Source organism: Phaenicophaeus curvirostris, chromosome 5 (genome assembly GCF_032191515.1).
Source record: "Phaenicophaeus curvirostris isolate KB17595 chromosome 5, BPBGC_Pcur_1.0, whole genome shotgun sequence".
NCBI classification, from domain to species: Eukaryota; Metazoa; Chordata; class Aves; order Cuculiformes; family Cuculidae; genus Phaenicophaeus; species Phaenicophaeus curvirostris.
The window spans coordinates 20,839,601-20,861,105 of NC_091396.1; the positions used below are offsets into that span (position 1 = coordinate 20,839,601).

General features: G+C 40.8%; 1 protein-coding gene across 3 annotated transcripts in view; it reads left to right on the forward strand.

The window, feature by feature from the left end:
• Positions 1 to 21,505, forward strand: part of LRP5 (LDL receptor related protein 5) — a 153,805-nt gene that overhangs the window by 15,695 nt on the left and 116,605 nt on the right. For 2 of the 3 annotated variants that reach the window (XM_069857779.1, XM_069857780.1), the window contains exon 2: positions 17,696 to 18,092. The exons of the other annotated variant lie outside the window; for it this stretch is intronic. In XM_069857779.1, the coding sequence (XP_069713880.1) occupies positions 17,696 to 18,092 (397 nt within the window). The remainder of the gene's footprint in view (positions 1 to 17,695; positions 18,093 to 21,505) is intronic. 3 annotated transcript variants of the gene reach the window in all.

Below are 21,505 nucleotides of genomic sequence, written 5' to 3' on the forward strand. Positions count from 1 at the left end.
AGTCCCTCCCCAGCTTCCTTGTAGGCCCCCTTCAGGTACTGGGAGGAGCTATAAGGTGTCTTTGGAGCCTTCTTTTCTCCTGGCTGAACTACCCCAACTCTCAGCATGTCCTCATAGCAGAGGTGCTCCAGCCCTCTGATCATCTTTGTAGCCCTCATCTGGACCGGCTCCAAAAGTTCCATACCCTCTTTATGTTGGGGATTCCAGACCTGGACATAATACTCCAGGTGGGATCTCACAAGAGCAGAGTAAAGGGAGAGAATCCCCTCCCTCAACCTGTTGGCCATGCTACTTTTGATACATGTGACCTTGTGGGCTGTGAGCACGCATTGCTGGCTCATGTCGAGCTTCTCATAAATCAGCACCCCCAAGGCCTCTCCAGGGCTGCTCTCTGTCACATCATTACTCCAACCTGTATTGAAATTGTGGATTGCCTCAACCCAGATGTAGGACCTTACACTTAGTCTTGTTGAACCTCGTGAAGTTCACACAGGCCCACTTCTCCAGCCCGTCTAGGTCCGTCTGGATGGCATCCTGTCCTTCTGGTGTGACAGCTACACCGCTTATCTTGGTGTCATCTGCAAACTTTCTCAAGGTGCACTTGATCTCGCTGTCTATATCATTGATGAAGATATTAAAGAGCACTGGTCCCAGTATGGACCCCTGAGGGACACCACTTGTCCTGGATCTCCACCTGGATATTGAGCAATTGACCACTACTCTCTGAATGTGACCATCTAACCAATTCCTTTTCCACTGAACGTTCCACCCATCAAATCTGTATCTCTCCAACTCAGAGAGAAGGATGTTGTGGGGGGCCTTGTCAGAGACTTTACGGAAGCCTAGACAGATCACATCTGTTACTTTTCCTGTGTCCATTTCTGTGGTTACACCGTCATAGAAGGCCACTAGGTTGGTCATACAGAATCTGCCACTGGTGAAGCCGTGCTGGCTGTCTTGTGTCACCTCCCTGTTCTGCACGTGCTTTAGCCTAACTTCTAGGGGCATCTGTTCCATGATCTTCCCAGGCACAGAGGTCAGGCTGACAAGTCGGTAGTTCCCAGGGTCATCTTTTCTACCCTTTTTTAAAATGGGGACAATGTTACTCTTCTTCCAGTCGCCAGGGAGTTCTCCTAATTGCCATGACTTTTCAAATATCATGGAGAGTGGCTTGGCAACCACATCTGGCAATTCCCTCAGGACTCTGGGATGCATCTCATCAGGTCCTGTAGACTTATACGTATACATTCAGGTTCCTCAGGTGGTCACAAACCTTATTTTTCCCATGCATTGGGAGGGACTTTACCCCTCTAGTCCCCTTCTTGTTGTCCATTGACCCAGGAGGGATGAGGAGACCGGCTGCTAGTGAACTCAGTGACTGAGGCAAAAAGTTGAGTACCTGAGCCGCCATCTCCTCTGTTGATACCATTATTGTTGCTGAAACAGGTGTTATTATTGCACTGATAATTGCAGACTTGATGTAAAAGTCCTGATAGAGTCAATGCAACTCCATGCAGCTGCTGAACTCTGAGGTGAGGAGTGATGTCTTGACACTTTTTTACTTGATGTAGAAGTTTCCTTTTCTCTGATGGCCTTTTTGTGGCACTCTAAACTTGAAGATGATCTGCTACTTGTCTTTTGACTCCCCCAAAAGAGCTGCTAGTATTTTCCTTGAACGGGCACTGTGGCATTTGTGTGTCTTGTTTTTTTCCTTCTGTATTTGAGCCATTTGCACTGCAGTGTAGCCCTGGAGTTATTTCTTTTGGCACTTAAATTTGCTGAAATTGGAACATAGAGAAGATGGAAAAACATTTAGTCACACTAGATATGTTGTTTATCAGGAGTTCGGTTTCTCATTTGCAGTACATCTTGTCTAGGCTGCCAAAGGAATGGGAGAGTTGGGATGGCTGAGATCATTCCTGAACCTTCTGCCATGGTAAAATGTATGCCTTTTTTTTTTTTTGACTCTGTTGAAATGTACTGTAAGGTAGCTTGATGGTATAAAAAGGTTGTAAGTTTACTCTTCCTGGAAAGAGATGCTAGTTATGGTTCTACTTAGCACGCAGGGTTATCTCCTTGGCTCTGACACTGACCAAGTGTTGCCCATGCAAGAGGCCCTTAATCCTGGTCTTCTGTGGGCTTCTTTTCACTCTTAGCCTTGTGTATGTAGACAGCAGGTTCTTCAGGTGTGACAGTCCTTCCCACTGTGTTCACATTGTGCATTTCAGGGTGTGAATTCAATTCTGGCTTCTGGATGTTACCATAATGCAAATGATGACAGTTCACCTTGTGTAAAGCTTGTGGTGGTGGGTTTTTTTTCCCCACGTAGTTCCTTTGTAGGAAACAGATAGACTTCCTTCTGACTTTGGACCCCTTTTATGATGCACTGAAAGCTTTTGAAACATTAATTTCCTTTCTTGTTTTGGGGAAGGCAGATATGTGTTTGGTTGAAACAATAATTAGGCTTGGCTGTTTATACAGGTGGGGGAAGCATGGGTAGAAAACTGAAGAAACAATAATACACCATAGTTTACTCGTACCTCTCCTACTTTGTGTTTTTGCAATATGAGATTATGTGACAACATTGTGGCAGCTTCTCTTAAGTATGCCAATAGGATATTGTTGAGACTCACATGAAAATTTGAAGAAATTCATAAGCCTAACTTGAAAAAAAAAAAAAGACGACTAATAATTTGTTGTAGCTCTACGTGAAAATACTTTGAAAACTTACGTTTGTGAGTTTGTGGATGGCTAGGTTTGTGCTTAAAGCATACAAGTAAAGCAAACCTGTGTGTGCCACCATAATACATGGGGGTTTTTTGAGCGTAGAACCACCTATAAAGTTCCTCCCCCTGAGCATCATGTGTACAAGGCAGCAGAGCAGAGGCAGTGCAAGTCTTCAACCAGCAATTCTGGCTGCAGTTGATCTGAGCAAAAAAGTTGCCTTAGTACTTTTAGTTTTGTCTACTTGCCTTTTTAAAACAAGATCTTTTGGACAGGATCAACTCAAGGAAAGCAACTATGTGTGCAGTCACACTGGCAGATTTCAGGGTGCGAAAACATCTGTGAGGTAGTAGGAGACTGGGGGAAGGGGAGAAACATGCGACTGGGGATGGGGGCCCAGGGCGGAGTGGGAAGGGGGTATATTCAGCCAGGCTCAGTGTAAGGCAGAACACAACACATTTGACCCAGCCCAGTACAAAGGGCATATTTAAATCAACATCCATCCTAACACAACGTAGCTGGAGCTTGATTTGCACAGGGTTTATGGTTTTGCATGGAATATTTTATTTGTCAGGGGAGTATGTACCATACGTTGGGAATCTGGGGAACCCCTTCAGCTGCTCTGCCTTTTGCAATTTGACAACCTTACCTCAGTGCAGAGCATCAACTACTTCTTTATTGTTTAGTCCTCTTTCGGGGACCTTTATCCTTGGTTGCATACCAAATGATCACTTACATACATATTGCACAATTCTGCAAACACCAGAATTCAACAGACATCTAGCAGAGAGCGACCAATTAATAACCACGAGACTGTACAGAGCACTAACTAGTCAACTGCAAAACCAACAGAATCAGAAATGTTAAACAGCTCCTATGTAACTTACCTATGTAAGGCCCCAAATTTTCATTCTCTCTCAGATTTTCTTCAGTTTTAAATAATTATCTGGACTCAAAACCTTTTCCAAGAAAGTAAATTCCTGGACTAAACTCCAAAACATGTTTGCTTTCTTGCACACACAAACTACTAGCCTGTAAAAACAGGTACAAGGAGGCTGATATAGCTACTTTATTTTGAATGTTACCACCTGGAGTCCAAATGCAGAGAGCACCTCTTGTTCTGGAGATTTGGAAGTGACAACTGTTTTTTCTGGAAATGTCCTCAAAGTCAAGATTTTGGAGGGACAAATAGTTTAGATGATTATTCTACATTACTTCAGCTAGGCTAGCTTTGTACTGTATTGGTCTCTGTTAGGACCCTTTGCAAACTTAGATAAGAAAGGAACAATTGCAGGTTCATGATCTTCACTAATTTGCAATACAGCAGAGTTATTAACAAGCCACATGCACCTCCAATTTAAAGGGAAAATAATTTAATGGGGGAAAAAATCATTTAAGCTCTTCCTTCCAACAGTTACGTACTACTAGATCTTAGTTTGGTACGAAGAGCCCTTGGGACTCAGTGTTGAAGTCACCAGTGGAGACCTTACATCAAAATTTTCTGGACCCAGGGCTAAAAATGTATCACAGCTGCAGGTGATGGCTACCAGGTATATAAGAATGTGGTCTACCCTCTATAAACAATAATATCATCAGTTAATGAGCAGTATTCACTTACCTGCCTTACTTTGATCAATTTGAGCTAGCCATGTGCTTTTCAAGTATGTAAACTGCAGTGCTATTGAAGATAAAACTGGCGTTAATTTGTGTTAACAGCAGAGTGCAGGTTTGCCCCAAAGGTTGTAGGATCCTATTCCAATAAGCCTACGAAAATCATACACTGATCACCAAAACCACACGAAATCAATTTGTCAAAACAATTGTATTCAATAGCATCATGACACCTCTTTTGATTAACACTTCCCTTCAGACACATTGGAAGAGTTGAATTTTTTTCTCAATTAGTAGTGAATAGTATGATCATTTTAACCCTCAAAAAAAAAGCAAGTCAGGTTTCTTTTTTTTTTTCTGACCCTTGGCCGACTTCTCACAAAAAAAGGAAGAAAAGTTAGTGAAATCTTTAACACACTCTTTCTTCCAGCAAATCCACTATTTTGAAACAGATGTTTGAGAAAAAGCTAAATTATCAGAAGCACTGTGTCTTTGCCTCCGCAGTGTTGGAAACCAGTTAGAATTATAGATGATTAATAATATAGAAGAAAGCAGAAGATCTTCCTTTGTGTAGTTCCAGCAGGACAAAAGCTCCAGACAATAACTTGGAGGACAGATGTTGACCTTAGAGAGACAAAAGATGCTGTAAGAAATGAATTTAGTTTAATCAGTATTCTTGGCTAAAGCAGAATCATTTCCAACAAGGAGTGATTTTTCCAAAGCTTGGAACAGATAACTGTATTTGTTTGCTACATTAGAGGAGGCAGATTGAGTACTATCAGTGATATAAATACAAGAACAATATTACTGATTTCATTATCTTAAATAATCCTTTTCACCTTATTTTCTTTTTGCTCTCCTACCTAACAAACTCACTCAAAAGCAAAATCTTGAATATTTGACTGGAAGATGGTCACAAGACTTGCACAAAAATCAGAAATCTTGTCCACAACTTGGTTCTAAAAACTTCTCTCAACATCACACCCTCTAAAGCCCAGAATCATCTGGCAGGTTCCCTTTGACAAGATGGTGTTATTTGGAAAGATGGTGGAACCTATATTTTTGAATCTTCCATATCTGACTTGAGTACGCTTTTGTTCCAATGAAAAACATTTGCCAGCAGCTGAATCCAGCACATTCTATTTTTGAGTTAGTTTTCTGTATTTTACAAACATATTACATTTTCAAGGGTACATATTGTATGTTTGGCAGAGATAGAAGTAAAATGCCTTTTTCCAGCTTTCTTAAGATTTATGTCTTTTGGAGTTAACGTAACATCTGGAACTAGAAATTGGAAACAATTCAGATCAGAAACAAGCATACCTTTGTCAAGCTTGTGTTTGTTCAAGTCCTGGAGAAAATTTGAAGCCAAATTTTCCAAATGATGTAGAACCACTATTTTATCCATCACATTTTGGAACTGTCATTGCTGCACAGTCTACTATTATTGGCGAGACAGCTGTCTGCCAAACCAGGGAGGAATAAAATAAACTGGAAAAAAACCCAAAACAAACAAAGCAGAAAAGAACCTTGCTCCCATTGGCATCCAGAATCTAAAAAAGGGGACGCTACAGGTTTTTTTTTTTCTTTTCCACTCATGGATTGGCCTGAACTGTTACTCACAACAAAAGTTGTGTTTAGATGGTGAAGGAAGTCACCCTTTTGTCTGTGCTATTGTAAATTAGTTTGTGCAGTAGTAGGACAAACATTTAGTTTCCTCTGCAGGTTTTTAAACTCCGCTGAACATAACATAGGGATGAAGGGAAATCCATGCCTACTGCATTTAAAATAACAGTAGAATTATTGCCATGTACTCTCTGTTCCAGAATGTGAAAAATCCAAGGTTTTTTTTTTTTTGTTTTCATGCCACATCCCCCATTCCTATTTTTAAGCACTGTCTTTCTTGGTAAAGACTAGTGGCAATACCATGTAAGAAACTATTCCAATGCCACTTCTTTTTCTAAAAGCAGAAAATACCAGAAGTCTCAATGGACAGGCTGTTACTGATTTTTGTGGGTACTAGCAGATTGCCATATTAATTCTTACAAAGAGGAACATCATGAGTCAGCTGGCAGATAGCTCCAGTGTAGCTTGAATATGGTAAACACCGTTCTGAAATTGAAACTTGTGTCCTATGTTATTAGACAAAACATAGGTTTATACTTTAAAGAACACTTAAAATATGAAACCTTCTCACTAATAACACAGTGAAAGTATTTGGCATTACAGAATCAATGTGAAGAGGAGTGATACTTGAACAGGGTAATCCAGTACAATGGGAATCAAATCTTCATCTGCCAAGTTCCTTCCCAGTACTGCTGCCCTACAGACACCCACTTCTAACTCAGCTCTCTGGGTCCAATACAGAAACATAATCCAATAAGCAATTCATACACAGTTTACCTTGCAAAGAGAGAGTAACAGGGTGAATTTTGCTAGCACTGCGTACATGAACACTATGCCTCATACCAAGTTGGAGCTATTAATTTCTAAATTCCACATCAGAACAGGTTGATGCAAACATACTGTCTGAGCAGGCAATAAACGAGGTTGTGTTTCGTTTAACTGGTCAAGACCTATAATAGGTTGAGGAGAGGTGAAGTATTTCTTCGTTAGTATCTGGTCAGCTGTAGTTTATTTAGCAAATGCTTTGACTTGTGCTGCAGTGCCCTCATAAAAGGGCTACAGACCTGCCGTTGACGTGAGTGTGCCTGCCATCAGCAGCTGGTTTTCTGGGATGATATCTTAATGAGTTGCTGAGTGACTTGCTACAGAACATGGTCCTCAAAGACTTCTGAACTGAGCTTCTTGCTGAGGTAGTATCACTGTGGACTTTTGCGTGAGACACACTATAAAGTAATTCTCTTCTCTCAATGTAAGTAACTTGTCAGCAAAGTTTGCCCATACAGTTAGATTTTTGGAACCAGGAGTACAAATTCTAAGTGCTTACTGCATCTTTCACTCTCACAGAGGGCAATGTAAAGACATAGCTTTGTATACCTGGAGGAGGTGAGCATTCAGTGCAGTAGTCTGTGATGATCTGGAGAAGTTTGCTCATTACATCTTGAGACAGCAGCTGGTGTGTGAGGCCTGTGACAGCCTTCCTTGTATTACATCATTCTTAATTTAATGTTGAGGAGGTTTGGAGGTTGACTGTGGTGTGGGTTGAGAGATTGCCCATGCATATGTGATGAGTCTTTCTCTGCTATCCAGTTCCTCTGTTTGGACATAGTGTCAAGCTCAAACATCTCAACACAGACTTGTGAGGTCCTGCTGCCTAGTTGTTCTTAAAGAGTGGGAAAATTTTCACCTTCCTTATGGGATTTACTGTCTACATTTAGACTGGAATTACCAGTGGACCTTGGGAACTTTGGCCGTTATCGGTGAAGTTTGATGAAAGGTGTCAGCTCAAACTTCTTGGAGTTCCGTGCAGGTTTTAATCTTCAGCAAGCACCAAACTCAAAAGCTGACTTTTAAGACTGGAGGATACTCAGCTTAACAGCTGTTTTTGAAGTGCTGATTTTCAAAACTTCCTTTCAAAATTGCCTATCTGCAGCCAAGATGCCCTGATCCCAAATAGACAGAATATTTGTGTTTGAGCTGTTGTGTGCATTGTGGTTCTTGAGTAGCACATTGTAGCAGAATCCTCAGATGAATAAGCTAACTGTTGTGAACAGTATGACTGCTTTTTGGGAAAATCTCATGTGTATTTTAACCTCTGTAGAATGGTTGGGTGAGAACCCAAATTCAGGGACAAATGGCAGTTCAGACTGCAGAACTGTTTTCTGTTTAGCGTTAGCTAGTCAGAACTGCAGTCCTCACAATTGTTTGGCTGAACACCAGTTGTGCATTGCACAGGGAGAGATTGTCAAGAGCCAATTTTGGAATAATGTTTAGAAATTTCCTCTTAACAAAGCAGATTGCTTTATGCTGTAGTGAATCTTTGTTATCCTCTAAATAAAAATGTGCTTGATACCTAATGAATATCTCAGCATCTTGATGTAAGTGTCCCAAAATTATAGCTGATATTCAGCAGATCTCTGAATATGTTCTGTGTGCTGCTTGGTGGTCCGTGTAGTGTTGGCTGCTTGCATGGACTTGGCTGTTCTCCTTTCCAGCTGCTAAGCTGTGTTTAAAGAAGTTGACATATGCTTGTTCTATGTAATCAGTTTCAGTATTTGCTGCAGGGATATTAAGGGCAGTCTAAGAGCACCATTGCCTTGTGCACCAGGAGGGGACTTCATGTGGTGAGCTTAATGGGTGGTCTGTGGGAAAAGACAGAAGAGTTTGAGGATCTCTCTTTCAAAACAGTGCATCCATAGAAAAGTGATCTTGAACACACATACCTGGCTTCCAGCACTTGCAGAGATGGAAGTACACTAAATTGTGCACACTGTATCCAGTCACTTGGCTTTACTGGTATGTAAAGAAACAGGACAAAACAATAATTAATAAGTTCAGAACGTGCTATTGTGAGTTTTAAAATGTTTTATTGCCTGCCTAGACAGTATGAACAAATTCTAAGTTTCATAATTTGCATAAAGCACTGTTGCTGGACTTCTTCAGAGCGTGCTCTTCAGAGAAATCCTTTGGCATCTCTTGACCAAGGGAAATGAACTAACTTTGGTCTTTGATTTCAAGACACACAGATGAAACTCCTTTGCTGAGGCAGAAGTTAATTATACACAAGCTATACCTGGGGAATGGCTATCCAATCACTATTAAAAATAACCTTTTGCAATCCATTCTCAGCTTCTGGTGTGCTCTGGTATCTTCAAAGCATGTTTCTGCCTGCACTACCTCTGCCTTCTCTACTCGGTCAATGAAAAACCCAAAGCCTAACCTGATCTGTTTTCTACAGTGTGTCCTTTCTCCAATGTCTATGAATAAATGATCTTCAGCCACTCTTAAATCAGTGTTGACTGGTTGGACTGTTGTTTTAATCTTTATCTCACTGTGTTCCCAGCCCTTCTCCTAGGTGAAAAGAACAAACTTCACGTTTTCTAAACCCACTTAACACTTTTTTTTTATGCTTTTCTATGGACTCTTTCCAGCTTGTTGTTGCTAAACCAGATGTCCTTTAAACTTACATGATTTATTTACATGAACATTTGTACATAATACATAATTTATTTACATTAATACCTTCCAAGGTATTTGTAGCCAAAGTCTTGTCACTTCTTTTATGCACATTGATGGTGTACAGCCTCCCTTTTGCTGTAGATTGATGGTCACTGAGATCTTGACTGTCTTCAGGTATTCAGGAGTGGTGCTGAAGATAACATTTAGCGCATATAAGTGAAAGTGGCAGCAGATATATTTTAGGATATGGGTTACTAGTGTGGATTGGATTACTTCTGCATGGGTTTGTGCCTGTTGTTACCATGCAAACAATTTATAATACAGGCTAGTAAAGAATGAAATTTACAAAAATTGCCTGATATCTGCTGCATGCAATGTGTATAAATGTGGGATATTCTTAGTGGTTTAAAATAACACTCCCATGTCTGAACTCAAGACCTTGATTCTACCTAAAATCAGATAAAATAGAAATAAATCCTCCTTACTTAATAACCAGAACACTTTCTTTCAGTTTGGAGAGGGAAATTACTATCAAATAGATTGAGCTGAAGTGTTAGAGGAATGGGATGGAATTTAGGGAAGGAATATATTTTCCTCTTAAAATGCTACTATAAACAAGCCATCATTAGAAAGCTGTTCCTTCACAGCGCATTCACCCACACTCACTCCTTGATTCACAGAGAGAAGTCTTAACCATGTCAGGAATGAAATGTTGAATGTATCATGGAGCCTTCTGTTGGAACATCTTCAAGTGCCTTGTTTAAGCATGAGTAGACTTCTCAGAAGCCCTTTGCGGTAATTAACAGCAGAAGGAAAGGTGTGTTTGCAGCAGGTGGAATGATTTTTACAAATAATTGGGCTGAAGCACCTGCTGAAGTTCATGAAAGGGATATATGTGGAAAGTGAAACCAGGCATTCCTGATTTCTTTCAGTCTGCACTACGAACTGCTACCATCTACATCTAAGTTGCACAAAGAATATTCTATAATTTAGTAATTATATTGGGAATCCACCTTATCTACAATAAGAGGACTGTTTTGAGGGTAAAAACAATAGCTCTCTATTTTTTGGAGGATGGTACCTGGCAAGTTCAAACTTTGGTTAGGTATGTGCAGTTTGCACAGGAAGATCAACATTTTATCTGTCTTCTGAAGCCAGTGATTTCAGATTCTCTGCAGCAGTAGTAGGTGCCAGTAAAATGAACCAGGATCCGGAATGTGTTGGTATTTAAGAAAGATTTTTTTTTTCTGCTGAATATCTAATAATTGTGTTAGAAGAGTAAAATAAATCTATGTGTATCTATGGGATTTGTATGTGCCGTATTCCCTTCTTGCCTAGTAAGGTGTCAGACTGGGTTTATTTTAGGAGGAAGGTTTAGCTAAACTCTTGAGTATCTTCCTTTCTCTTCCATGCCTGCATCTCTCTCCTTTTTAAGTTTGGGGTTTTTTTGAGTTGTGTCTGTGTGTCCTGGCATGTGAGCTTCCCGCAGCCACCAGCTACTGTCTCTCTCCTCTTGAGCTAAGCCATGAAAAGTGGGGTTAATAGCCAGAAGAGTGGCAGCATGTGGAATAACTTTCTTCTCTAAGTGTTTGGAAGTAGCTGTCAAAGGTATAAGACTCCTTATGCTCCAAAAGAGTTAAGAATTAGAGCTGGACAAGAGGGATCACTGTGCTCTAGAACCAGTTTCTCCAAATAATTTATGGCTGTTAGGACTTTACTTACATGGTCATGTTTTCACAGGGCAGCTATTTTTAAGTATAGAAAGCTGATTTGTGCTTACCCCATATCCTATCTTAGCGCTTCCATAAGACTCTACACCCTTGGGTGCTAATAGTTTGACACATTTTTTTACCATCTCGTGCCTGTGGTGGGTAGAGGGGTTGGTTTTGTTCCTTGGTAGTGGATGCTTTGTGGTTTGGAACATTGAATGCTGCAAGAGTTATATGCTATTTTCTCTGTCCAGCAGTACAGTTGGCTTAACCACAGAGGTCCCGTATGCATTTGGCCTGTTAAGATTTGAAATAATACTTAAAGTATAAGTTGTTGCACATACTGTAATTTTGGATGGCTATTTTAGTTCATATACTTATTAAAATAAGATCTTCATTTTATATTGTATACCAGGCTTCCAAAATCCTCAGTTGGTTTTCTTGAAAGCACAGTTAAACCTTTCCATGACCTTTAGCCCAGTTAACTGGTGTAAGAATTGTTAAGTAAGGCTTTTCTCCTTCGCTGTATGTAGGATTTGTGTGTGTTCTGCACTTGTGGTGCTTTCAAGAGTAGGAATCGTGTGCCCCAGTATTATCATGTCTTTCTATTTTGACTGTAAGGGGAATGAAACAAAATGTAGGCACATAAACAAGTACTAAGCAGTAGTATAAACATAACTTTTTAGAACTCTCTTGCTTAGCTTGTGTTAGAACTGTTACAGCTTTGTGGCTAACCTGCAACTGATGACAAATGTTCTGTTGATTATAATTCATGATCATCTTAGTGTTAATATGTAAATGAGTTCTGCCTCATCAAACTAGTTTTCAGAACTATTAGTTAATATAGTGCAATTTTTAGTTGTCCCTTGGTATTAGTTGTCACCTTGGTGCTAATGAGGGATCCTAAAGCACGTCTTAAAATTAAGTGCTATGGATGGAATTGGTATAATTAAAACAAAAAATGAAACTTAGTGGCTGAGTTCAGAAGCAACATGCTGGCCTGTTCTGTTGGAAGGTAATTACAGCTAGGCTGATGGCAGAAGGCTTGCTATGCTTTGTAGAGCTTATGTTTTTAGCAGAGATGGATGGAAAGCAGAGAAAAAGAAAGATTGCTGCCTTTTTATGTATGGTGAAGTGCAGAGGAGTCTAAGCCTCGGTGCATTTAACATATAGACTTGTGGATGTGATAGAATTGGTGGTAAGGAAACTATGATAGACATGCTAGAACAGATACTGTTTATAGTAAGCGACCAAATGGATTATACGTGCAGTGTACAAATCCTCCAGTCTTACGACTGCACAAGACAGCTTTCTTGATACAGGTAAAATGATTAAAATTCAGTAATTAAACACAGACAAGGAACAGAAGATTTGCCCTGGAGCATTCAGGGGAACAAGAGCAAGCTGGAAATTGAACCCGTGCTTGATCCCTAACCAGCTTCGTCAAGAGTGTTTCCTTTTCTCCAGTAATAGACTGATGAAGAGCTCTATATTCACACTGTTGTGCAGTAAGCCTAGGGGTCCATTGTCAGGTCAAGGGTGTGTTTTCCAGTTAGGAGAAAGCAATTGGAAAATTGGTGGCTCTTTAAAATAGAAATAATATGTCTTTCTAGAATGAAGAATTGTTGATCAAGTACTGCATAATTCAAATGAGATTGTAGAATTGCTCCAAGAAGTCTGTAACTTTCTACAGTTTAAACTGTTGCTTAGAGTTCATTTGATAATTTGTGGGGGTGTAGGTTCTTATTTGCTTTGTCAAAGGATTGTGAAGTCCAGCTATGTACAGAAGTTTTAAATATTGCCTATTATGGAAAAAATATGGACTGTTCTAATTTTACTGGAAGATAATACAGCTGCTTTTTTTTTTTTTTTTCAATCTACATTAGAATGTTGTCCTTTCAGTTGGGTGGTAATAGGCGGGATGTAAACAATTTGTCCTCCACATTCATCATGTTATTATTTATTCTTTTCTCTTTTCAAAATAGAAGCTGGTGTTTCCCCTTTCAAGCAATATTCAGTTCTCGGGACCATTGCTGATCAAAATAAAGTATCACACTAGGTGTTCCTTTGAGAACACCTGACTTTAACTGTTGGATAATTTCTCAAGCAAGAGATATTGCTTCTTGCTGTCTAACAGATAAGCTTATATGAAGGTCAACGGTAATCGAAATAGTTGCTAATTTTTTTGTTTGTTTGTTTCCCCCCATCCCTGCATTCCTCTTTTCCTCAGAAATGACCATTAACAGGCCTTAGAGTTTGCCTTTTCAAGAGTTATGTAGTAAAAAATTAAATGCACCAAGGATAAGAGTGTTCTCTGGACATTCAAGCCCTGTTCAGGTTTGAGAAGACAGCATGATTTGAAATGAGATTGGTGTGCACGTTTTTGAAAGTGAATCTTTGATTCTACATACATCTGGTATTCTGAATAAACAAACTTGTACCATGTATCAGTGGGATGATCTTGAATGTGTGCCCAAGTGCCAAGGAGGCCAATAGCATCTTGGCTTCTACCAGAAATAGTGTAGCCAGCAGGAGTAGAGGAAGTGATTGTTCCCCTGTACTCAGCACTGGTGAGGCTGCATCTCGAATACTGTGTTTAGGTTTGGGCTTCTTACTACAAGAAGCACATTGAGTTGCTGGAGTGTGTCCGAGAGAAGGCAACAGAGCTGGTGAAGGGCTTAGAGCACAAGTCTGATGAGGATTTGCTGAGGGGACTGGGGTTGTTTAATCTGCAGAAAAGGAGTCTGAGGGGACGCTTGATTGCTCTTTACATCTACCTGAAAGGAGGTTGTAGTGAGATGGGTGGTGGTCTCTTCTCCCAAATAGCAAGTGATAGGAGGAGAGGAAATGGCCTCAAATTGCACCAGGACAGGTTTAAACTTGGTACTAGGAAGTATTACTTCACCAAAAGGGTTGTCAAGTGTTGAAACAGGCTGCCTAGGGAAAGTGGTTGAATTACCATCACTGGAGGTATTTAAAAGACATGTAGATGTGGCACATGGGGACATGGTTTAGTGTGGTAGACTTGGCAACATTAGACTTATGGTTGGGTTCCATGATTTTAAAGGTCTTTTTCAAACTAAACCTTGTTGTGATTCTGTGAATCTCTAGAATGGTTTGTTGATGGCACAGTAACCTGTAATGCTCTAAAGGGGCTCTGCAACTATTTTTTTAAAAATCTGGACTGAATAAAATAGGCTGGTGGAGAGGAGCAAAGAAGTGAATATGCTTTTCAAAATCAAGAGTTCCTTATCTCTTTTTTTCCAAAGGAAACTGAATACTCATTTGTTCTTAAAAGGGATGAACTCTCGCCGTTTTCAATAATCAATCAGTTTACATCAGAGTATAAATGCAGAAAAAATTTTAATACAACTGGAGGCAGGGCAATGTGATTTCCCTTCTGAGTATTCATAGGTAACAATGCGGCTGCACTTCAGTCAGGATGACTCTGAAGCACAGAAGTTACAGAGAACAGTGTTACCTGTATGCTGTTGGCCTACTGTGGGCATCGGTGAGGAAGAAATCTTTTGAAAGGAGAGGGGAGCTGGGATATTATTGATACTGATTAGATTAGACATGATTCATATCTGATCTCTGGTTAAGAAGCAGTTGAATTCCTCTGCTGTTGACTGAACTTGGTATTTCCGGTTCCTTTTTCCTTTGTGGTAGCATTAATAATGGCTTCAGCGTGGAAATTTCTAGATGAAAATCCATCTATTCATATTCCTCAAACCACATTTTTGGGACAATATTTTTAAAAATTTGTACACAGACCTTGTACAGCTTCGACCTTTTGGTGGAGGTGAGACTGGTTTTGTGACACAACATGCCTAACTTGGGCAATTCTCTGCCCCAAAGAACTTGTGACTTAAACAGAGCCCACTAACATCAAACTTTCCAAGTGTTCAAATGGTTTGTTGCAGCACCGCTTCTAGTAGACATGGTTACAGGGAACCAATAAGTTGCAGAGAAGAAAACAAGCACTTTGCATTTTAGACATTTTCTCTTCTGTTTTCAATAACTAAGCTGTTGGGCTTTCATGATACTATTCCTTGTGTTTTTGAAGATGAGAGAGAGGAGGATTTGGCAAGTTAGGAAGTGAGATAGGAGTGAGACTTCCTTTCTTAACAAATAATTCTCCTCAAGCTGTATAAACTCTCTTGAGTTCAATATTGTAGAAAACAAAGCTATTACCTTTTCAGTGAAATATTCATGATAACTATTGTCTTAGCTGTCCAAGATCCTCACTAAAGCCATCAGCTGATTTAAATTTTACTTATTACTTTCATTGGCATACACTTCCTCCAAAAAGAAAAACAAAACCATCTCTTTCCTGACTCGGGGTGTGGGGGGGGAAATGCTGAATTTTTATGTATGTTTTTAAGCTCATCTGAAACAGAGTTGTAGACTCTAGCTGAGATCTATGGCCTGCACATAAATACATAAGCTGAGATGTACTTTGCTTTGGCCCATGCAGTGGCACGTGCTCTCCAGTGAGCTTGTAGCTGGAGCCAGAGTTCACAAAAAAGGCAGTAGCACATGGCAGGGCTGCCAGAATAGCAGACCTCCAACTCAGACCTCATATAAACTGTTTTCTTTTAGAAGTGCCAGAGGAATTGAATCTGCAAGACGGTATCAAGAGCTAACTCTCATATATTATAGACAGTAACATGAATTTGAAACTAGAAGTAAAATTTATATCCTGGGCTTGAAGCTGTAGACAGTGAAATAACATATCTGTTGATGCTACTCTGGTATGTGTGTTGTTCCTTGAGTTGAGTGGCAAGTGTTTGGACCTCTGCTGGGTGCACATTGGAAGCAGAGCAGGTAAAGTGATTGTATATGAAGCTGACAGGCATAGAACATGAGCAGCTGACAGTTGAGTTAGAAGAATTGAAAGGAGTGGGGGAGGGGTACTGGCGTTCAGGGTGACAAGCAGTAGTGACAAATGAAAATAGCTCTTCATTTTATGGCGTAAGAACCCTTTCAGAATTTGACGATCAGGCAAGAAGCTGAGGGAGCTCTATTACTTCTAGCGTTTAGTGACTTTTTCTGAAATACTGGCATTCTCCTTACCTGCCAATGATATTCGCAGCTGTGGCCAGTATGGTGGCATCTTTGTACTTGGCTGCTGCCTTCCCAGCCATTTCTGCAGGTAAATGTTTTTCTTGTTTACTGCTGGATGAAGGAGTGAGCCTGCACCTTTACCAGAGGAATGAAGTGGTTAACTTGGCCATCAGTCTGGCATGTTTGAGAAAGAATGTTGTGCAGTATGTCTACCTAATGTTCTCTTTTGAAGAGAGTTGTGCCCTTGTCTCTCTTTGAACCGTGGATTGTCCCCTCCCCACCCCAATGAGCCCTTCAGAGGGATCTTTACAATCTCCCTCTACTAGAGTTTTGCAATAATCTGCATGGGGAGTGGAGGGAGAGTTTATAGGTCTAGGACCTTCACACCTTTCTCTCCTTCTCAGAGTGTAGAGGGACAGGCTCAACTGCGAGCATTAGATTGCAGTCCTATATTGGAAGATGAGATCTGGTATGAGAGAAAAGTCATGTTGTCTGTGCTAAAATCTTTGCCAGTGTTACTGCTGCTTCTGTATGTCTTGCTGTCAGCTACAACTCAACAAGGTTAATTTCCTTGCCTCTCATGAGTCTTTCTCTCTACCTCCTTCTTTTCTGTCTGTCATTCACCAAGGTCATGTCATTGTCCAACTGAATCTTGCGTGCAGGAGATCTAGAACTTTGTGCAGGTACTATTGGAATAGCTCTGTGGCTGTTATTTTGACATGTCTTTAAGCTTCCCATCCCTTTTGTATCAATCATAAGCTAGTCCCCCTTTCCAAGTCTGTTCCCTGTCATTCAGTACTAGGACTCCAGCTTCTACTACCGACTTCAGCCTTCAAAAACAGTAAGAACCCTTGTCCTTTTTCCTCTGACAGCCTCTTCCGGATAACAGCAGTTCTGACAAACTTCCACAACCCACATCATCATCTGTTTTCAAACAATTCCTTGAATTTCCACTCTTTTTGTGGTGCCAGGGAGAAGATAGTAGTTCTGAACCTCTGTCACAGTCTTTGCTGTCTAGGAGGGTGTTTGGTAGGCTCGTTTGAGGTTGTTGTGTCTAGTACTGATAGCTTCCAGCCTGCTACTAGAGGACATCAGAACTTACCTTCTGTGTGTTGTTACTACTTCAACTTGATGAACTAAGCTTTTAAACCATAAAGACTTAATTTGTTCTAAGCCTGGGCCAGAAGGTATTGCTGCATGGCCTCAGTTTAGCCTTTTAACTGTGTTGAAGATGCTGTCCATGTCCTATAGATACAGAATTGGACCTGTTTCTTTTATTTTTTCTTCTGACCTCTGTCTTTTACTCCTTTGTCTGACAAATGGAAGGAAGAGCTTTTTTGGGTAGTGTGCATTTTTCTCTCATGTCAAATTTCCACCTTCCTTCTTCTGTACTGCCTTTCCCACTGATCTGGGAAAAGAAATCCTCCTCTGCCATATTCATACTCAGTATGAGTATGTAGATGCCAATAATACTGACATGTTTTTGTTATTTTCTTCTGTAGCATCTCCCTTTCTGCTTTTTGCCAACCGGCGGGATGTTCGACTTGTGGATGCTGGAGGCACGAAACTGGAATCCACTGTGGTGGTCAGTGGTTTAGAGGATGCTGCTGCGGTTGACTTCCAGTATTCACAAGGCATCGTTTTCTGGACAGATGTGAGTGAAGAAGCCATCAAGCAAACTTACATTAACCAAACTGGGAATGTGGTGCAGAATGTCATCATTTCTGGTCTGGTTTCCCCGGATGGCCTGGCATGTGATTGGATTGGGAAAAAACTTTACTGGACGGATTCAGAAACCAATAGGATAGAAGTAGCTAATCTCAATGGAACATCTAGAAAAGTCCTCTTCTGGCAAGACCTTGATCAGCCCAGGGCAATAGCTTTGGATCCTGCTCATGGGTAAATATTAATTTGACTTAAATGCTTAAATTGCTACAGTGGTGATTTATATTGAGTTTTTAGTTCTGAAGAAAGAGACATAGCCCTGTGTTGTAGTTTATGTTTTCCCAAGGTATTTTTCTCAAGATATGTAGTTGAACATATGTTTGAGCTTAAATATTTCGTGGCAAGAAATGACAGCCAAAAAGAAAAACAGAGCTGTTCTTAGTTGCCAAGCCAAATATTCAGCCAGTATGGTTGCTTAATTTATTCCGTTGCACTTCTGAAAAGTAATTCATTTTCCAAGCCTTTTTTTATTGTTACTTTCTCAGTTGTCTTGTCTGGTAAGTTAACTGTCATTTGATGTGATGTCTATTTAACATGCGTAGTCAGCAAGGTGCGTAAATCTGCATAAGTCAAAACAGGAATTCCTACTTGCTATGCTCTGATAAACAAAATGAGGATATCTTTAAGTGGTGATGTTGGTAATGTTTGTACTGGAAAGTTAAAGAATCTGGGTGAAACCACGAGTCTCACTGCTGTAATGTGACCAGGTTAGGACGCAGTAATGGAGCAGGCTGGATGTGTTACTTCTACTGCTCTTGAAAATGCTTATATCTCTGTGTGGTTCCTCCCTCCCTCTTCAGTACTCCCCACCATTTCACATGTTTGGATCTCATATTCATTGCAATGATGACTGAAGATCTGCTGTGCTGGGATGGACCCCTGGGATATGGGGAAAAGAGAAGTGAGGTACTCTTCTCTTGTGTGCACAAATCCACATAAGTGAGGTGGTTTGCTACTAATCTGCTGCTATTTTCACAAGTCTTTTTCAGGGGTCACTTTATCTTCCTCTTCTGTGTGGTGTGCGTAGGGAGGTTTCTCATCTCTAAGAAACAGGCATCAGCTGACATTTTCATGAAGTCTGGCCTCTTTGCATAGGGATGCTGAGTTAATAGAAGAGCTTAGGATAAGCCATGAGTATAAAGTAGTTTATGGTTTATCCTGCACTGGGAGACGGGTAGTCTTGTGAGAAACTACCTTCTTCAGATGTGTGAAAATTGAAACTAAGTAATAGAGGGCAACCGGTCTGTACTGGTACCTGTGCTGTTTAATATCTTTGTCAATGATATTGACAGTGAGATTGACTTCACCCTCAGCATGTTTGCAGATCACACCCAACTGAGTGGTACAGTTGCCTCACCAGAAGGATGGGATGCCATCCAGAGGGACCCGGACAGGCTGGGGAAGTGGGCCTGTGAGAACCTCATGAGGTTCAACAAGTGCAAGGTCCTACATCTGGGTTGGAGCAATCCCCATTTTCAGTACAGGATGGAGGATGATGTGATTGAGAGCTGCCCTGCAGAGAAGGACTTGGGGGTGCTGATCAGTGAGAGGCTCGATGTGAGCCATCAATGTGCACTCACAGCCCAGAAGGCAAACCATATCCTGGGCTGCATCAAAAGAAGCATGGCCAGCAGGTCAAGGGAAGTGATTCTGCCCCTCTATTCTTCTCTTGTGAGACCTCATCTGGAGTATCATGTCCAGTTCTGGAATCCTCAACATAAGAAGGATATGGATCTTTTAGAATGGGTCCAGAGTAGGGCCACAAAGATGATCAGAGGGCTGGAGCACCTCCCAGAAGAGGACAGGCTGAGAGTTGGGCTTGTTGAGCCTGGAGAAGGGAAGGCTCGGAGGAGATCTTATAGTGACCTTCCAATACCTGAAAGAGGTGTACGGGAAAGCTGGGGAGGACTGTTCATAAAGGCTCGTAGTGACAGGACTAGGGGCAATGGGTATAAACTGGAGAGGGGCAGATTTGGACTAGACATAAGGAAGAATTTCTTCACCATGGGAACGGTGAGGCACTGGAACAGGTTGTTGAGGGAAGTTGTGGCTGCCCCATGCCTGGAGGTGTTCTAGGCCAGGTTGGGTGGGGCCTTGGGTAACCTGATCTAGTGGGATGTCCCTGCCCATGGCAGGGGGGTTGGAACTGGATGATCTTTAAGGTCCCTTCCAACCCAGACTATCCTATGATTCAGTGATTACCATATCAGCAGCTGCCACACTACAGACCGGAACTCTGTCAGGTTGCTTTTGCAGTGGTTCCTGTATAAGGCTTCCTAGATGAATGTGAGGAGTCAGGGTACGTTTATGATTACTAATGTAAAGAATGTACAAGTACTTAATGGGACTGTGTGTACCTAAAGAAACAACGTCCTTATTTTTGTTGACATGTCAAATGCTAGTGCTGCCTGTATCCTTTAGATAACTGGTGGAAAGGTTCAGCAGTAAATCAGTAAAGGGGAAAATGGGGTGATTTTGTTGAACCAAAGGGCTTGTACAAGGTTTTATATAATAGTACAAAACGCTTTTCTGCAAGTTCACTGACACTTTGTTCCAAACATCCAAATTCCAGACTGGATGTGAGTTGTGTGAAGCTCTGATTATTTACTGGAAGACGTTAGGCACTGTTTCGGAGAACATCAGCATTTATATACTGTCTTGCTAGGTGGACTGCTGATGGGGAATTCAGTAGTGTTGGTGTTTTGTTAAGTTAGAGTTCACAGCTTTTGCATAAGTACTCTGTGTTTTCAGGACATCAACTTATAACAAAAGTCAAATCAATTTATGTAAAGATTTTACTCAAGCCTAACTAAAGAGATAGCTGAAATTCTTTGCAATGTTGTAAAAAGAACCTAAATATCGTGAATGTTGTGTGAAAAAGCAGAAATGCATTTCAGAACTGAGTTCTTACTGTGTATCGAGACAAGCAAACAACAATTTCCTGAAAAGAAATTTTCAAAAGAGTGTGTGAATGCATAGCAGAAACAAATGAGTTCGTTCTCAGTCTTGAAGGGAAGGTCTTAGATCTGAACAGCCTAGGATGTGTGTTTTGGTAGGAACGGTTGGACTCGGTGATCCGGTGGGTCTCTTCCAACCTGGTTATTCTGTGATTCTGTGATTCTGTGACAAGGGTCATTAAATCCAGAACTTCTAAATCCCTATCTCTAGGCTTGCTACATTAACAACTTGTAACATAGGGCTCTGATTCTCAGAAGCTGTAGTGTATCCAGAATCCTTATATCTGACTGTCGCTGCTAAGTGCTAATGAATTAGTTCACATTATGACAGCCTACAATGTATTAGAAACATTAGAAACAAGATTAGAAAATCTTGAATTTGTTCCTAGTTGTGTGATGGTTGCTGTGATTTCTTCTGGAGCAAGCTTACTGTTCAAGTTTAGGCTGCTTTTCTATGATTTGGATTATTCAGCAGACAGTACTGCTTGAGAAGTTTCTGCCCCCTTTATATGCTGAAGCACAAAGAGCTGAATCTGACACGTGGGAAATGGTTATATTGAAGAAAAATAAAAATCGATTTCTTAAAACAACCCACGCTGTCTTGGGGCGGGGGGGTGTGTTTGTGTGTGT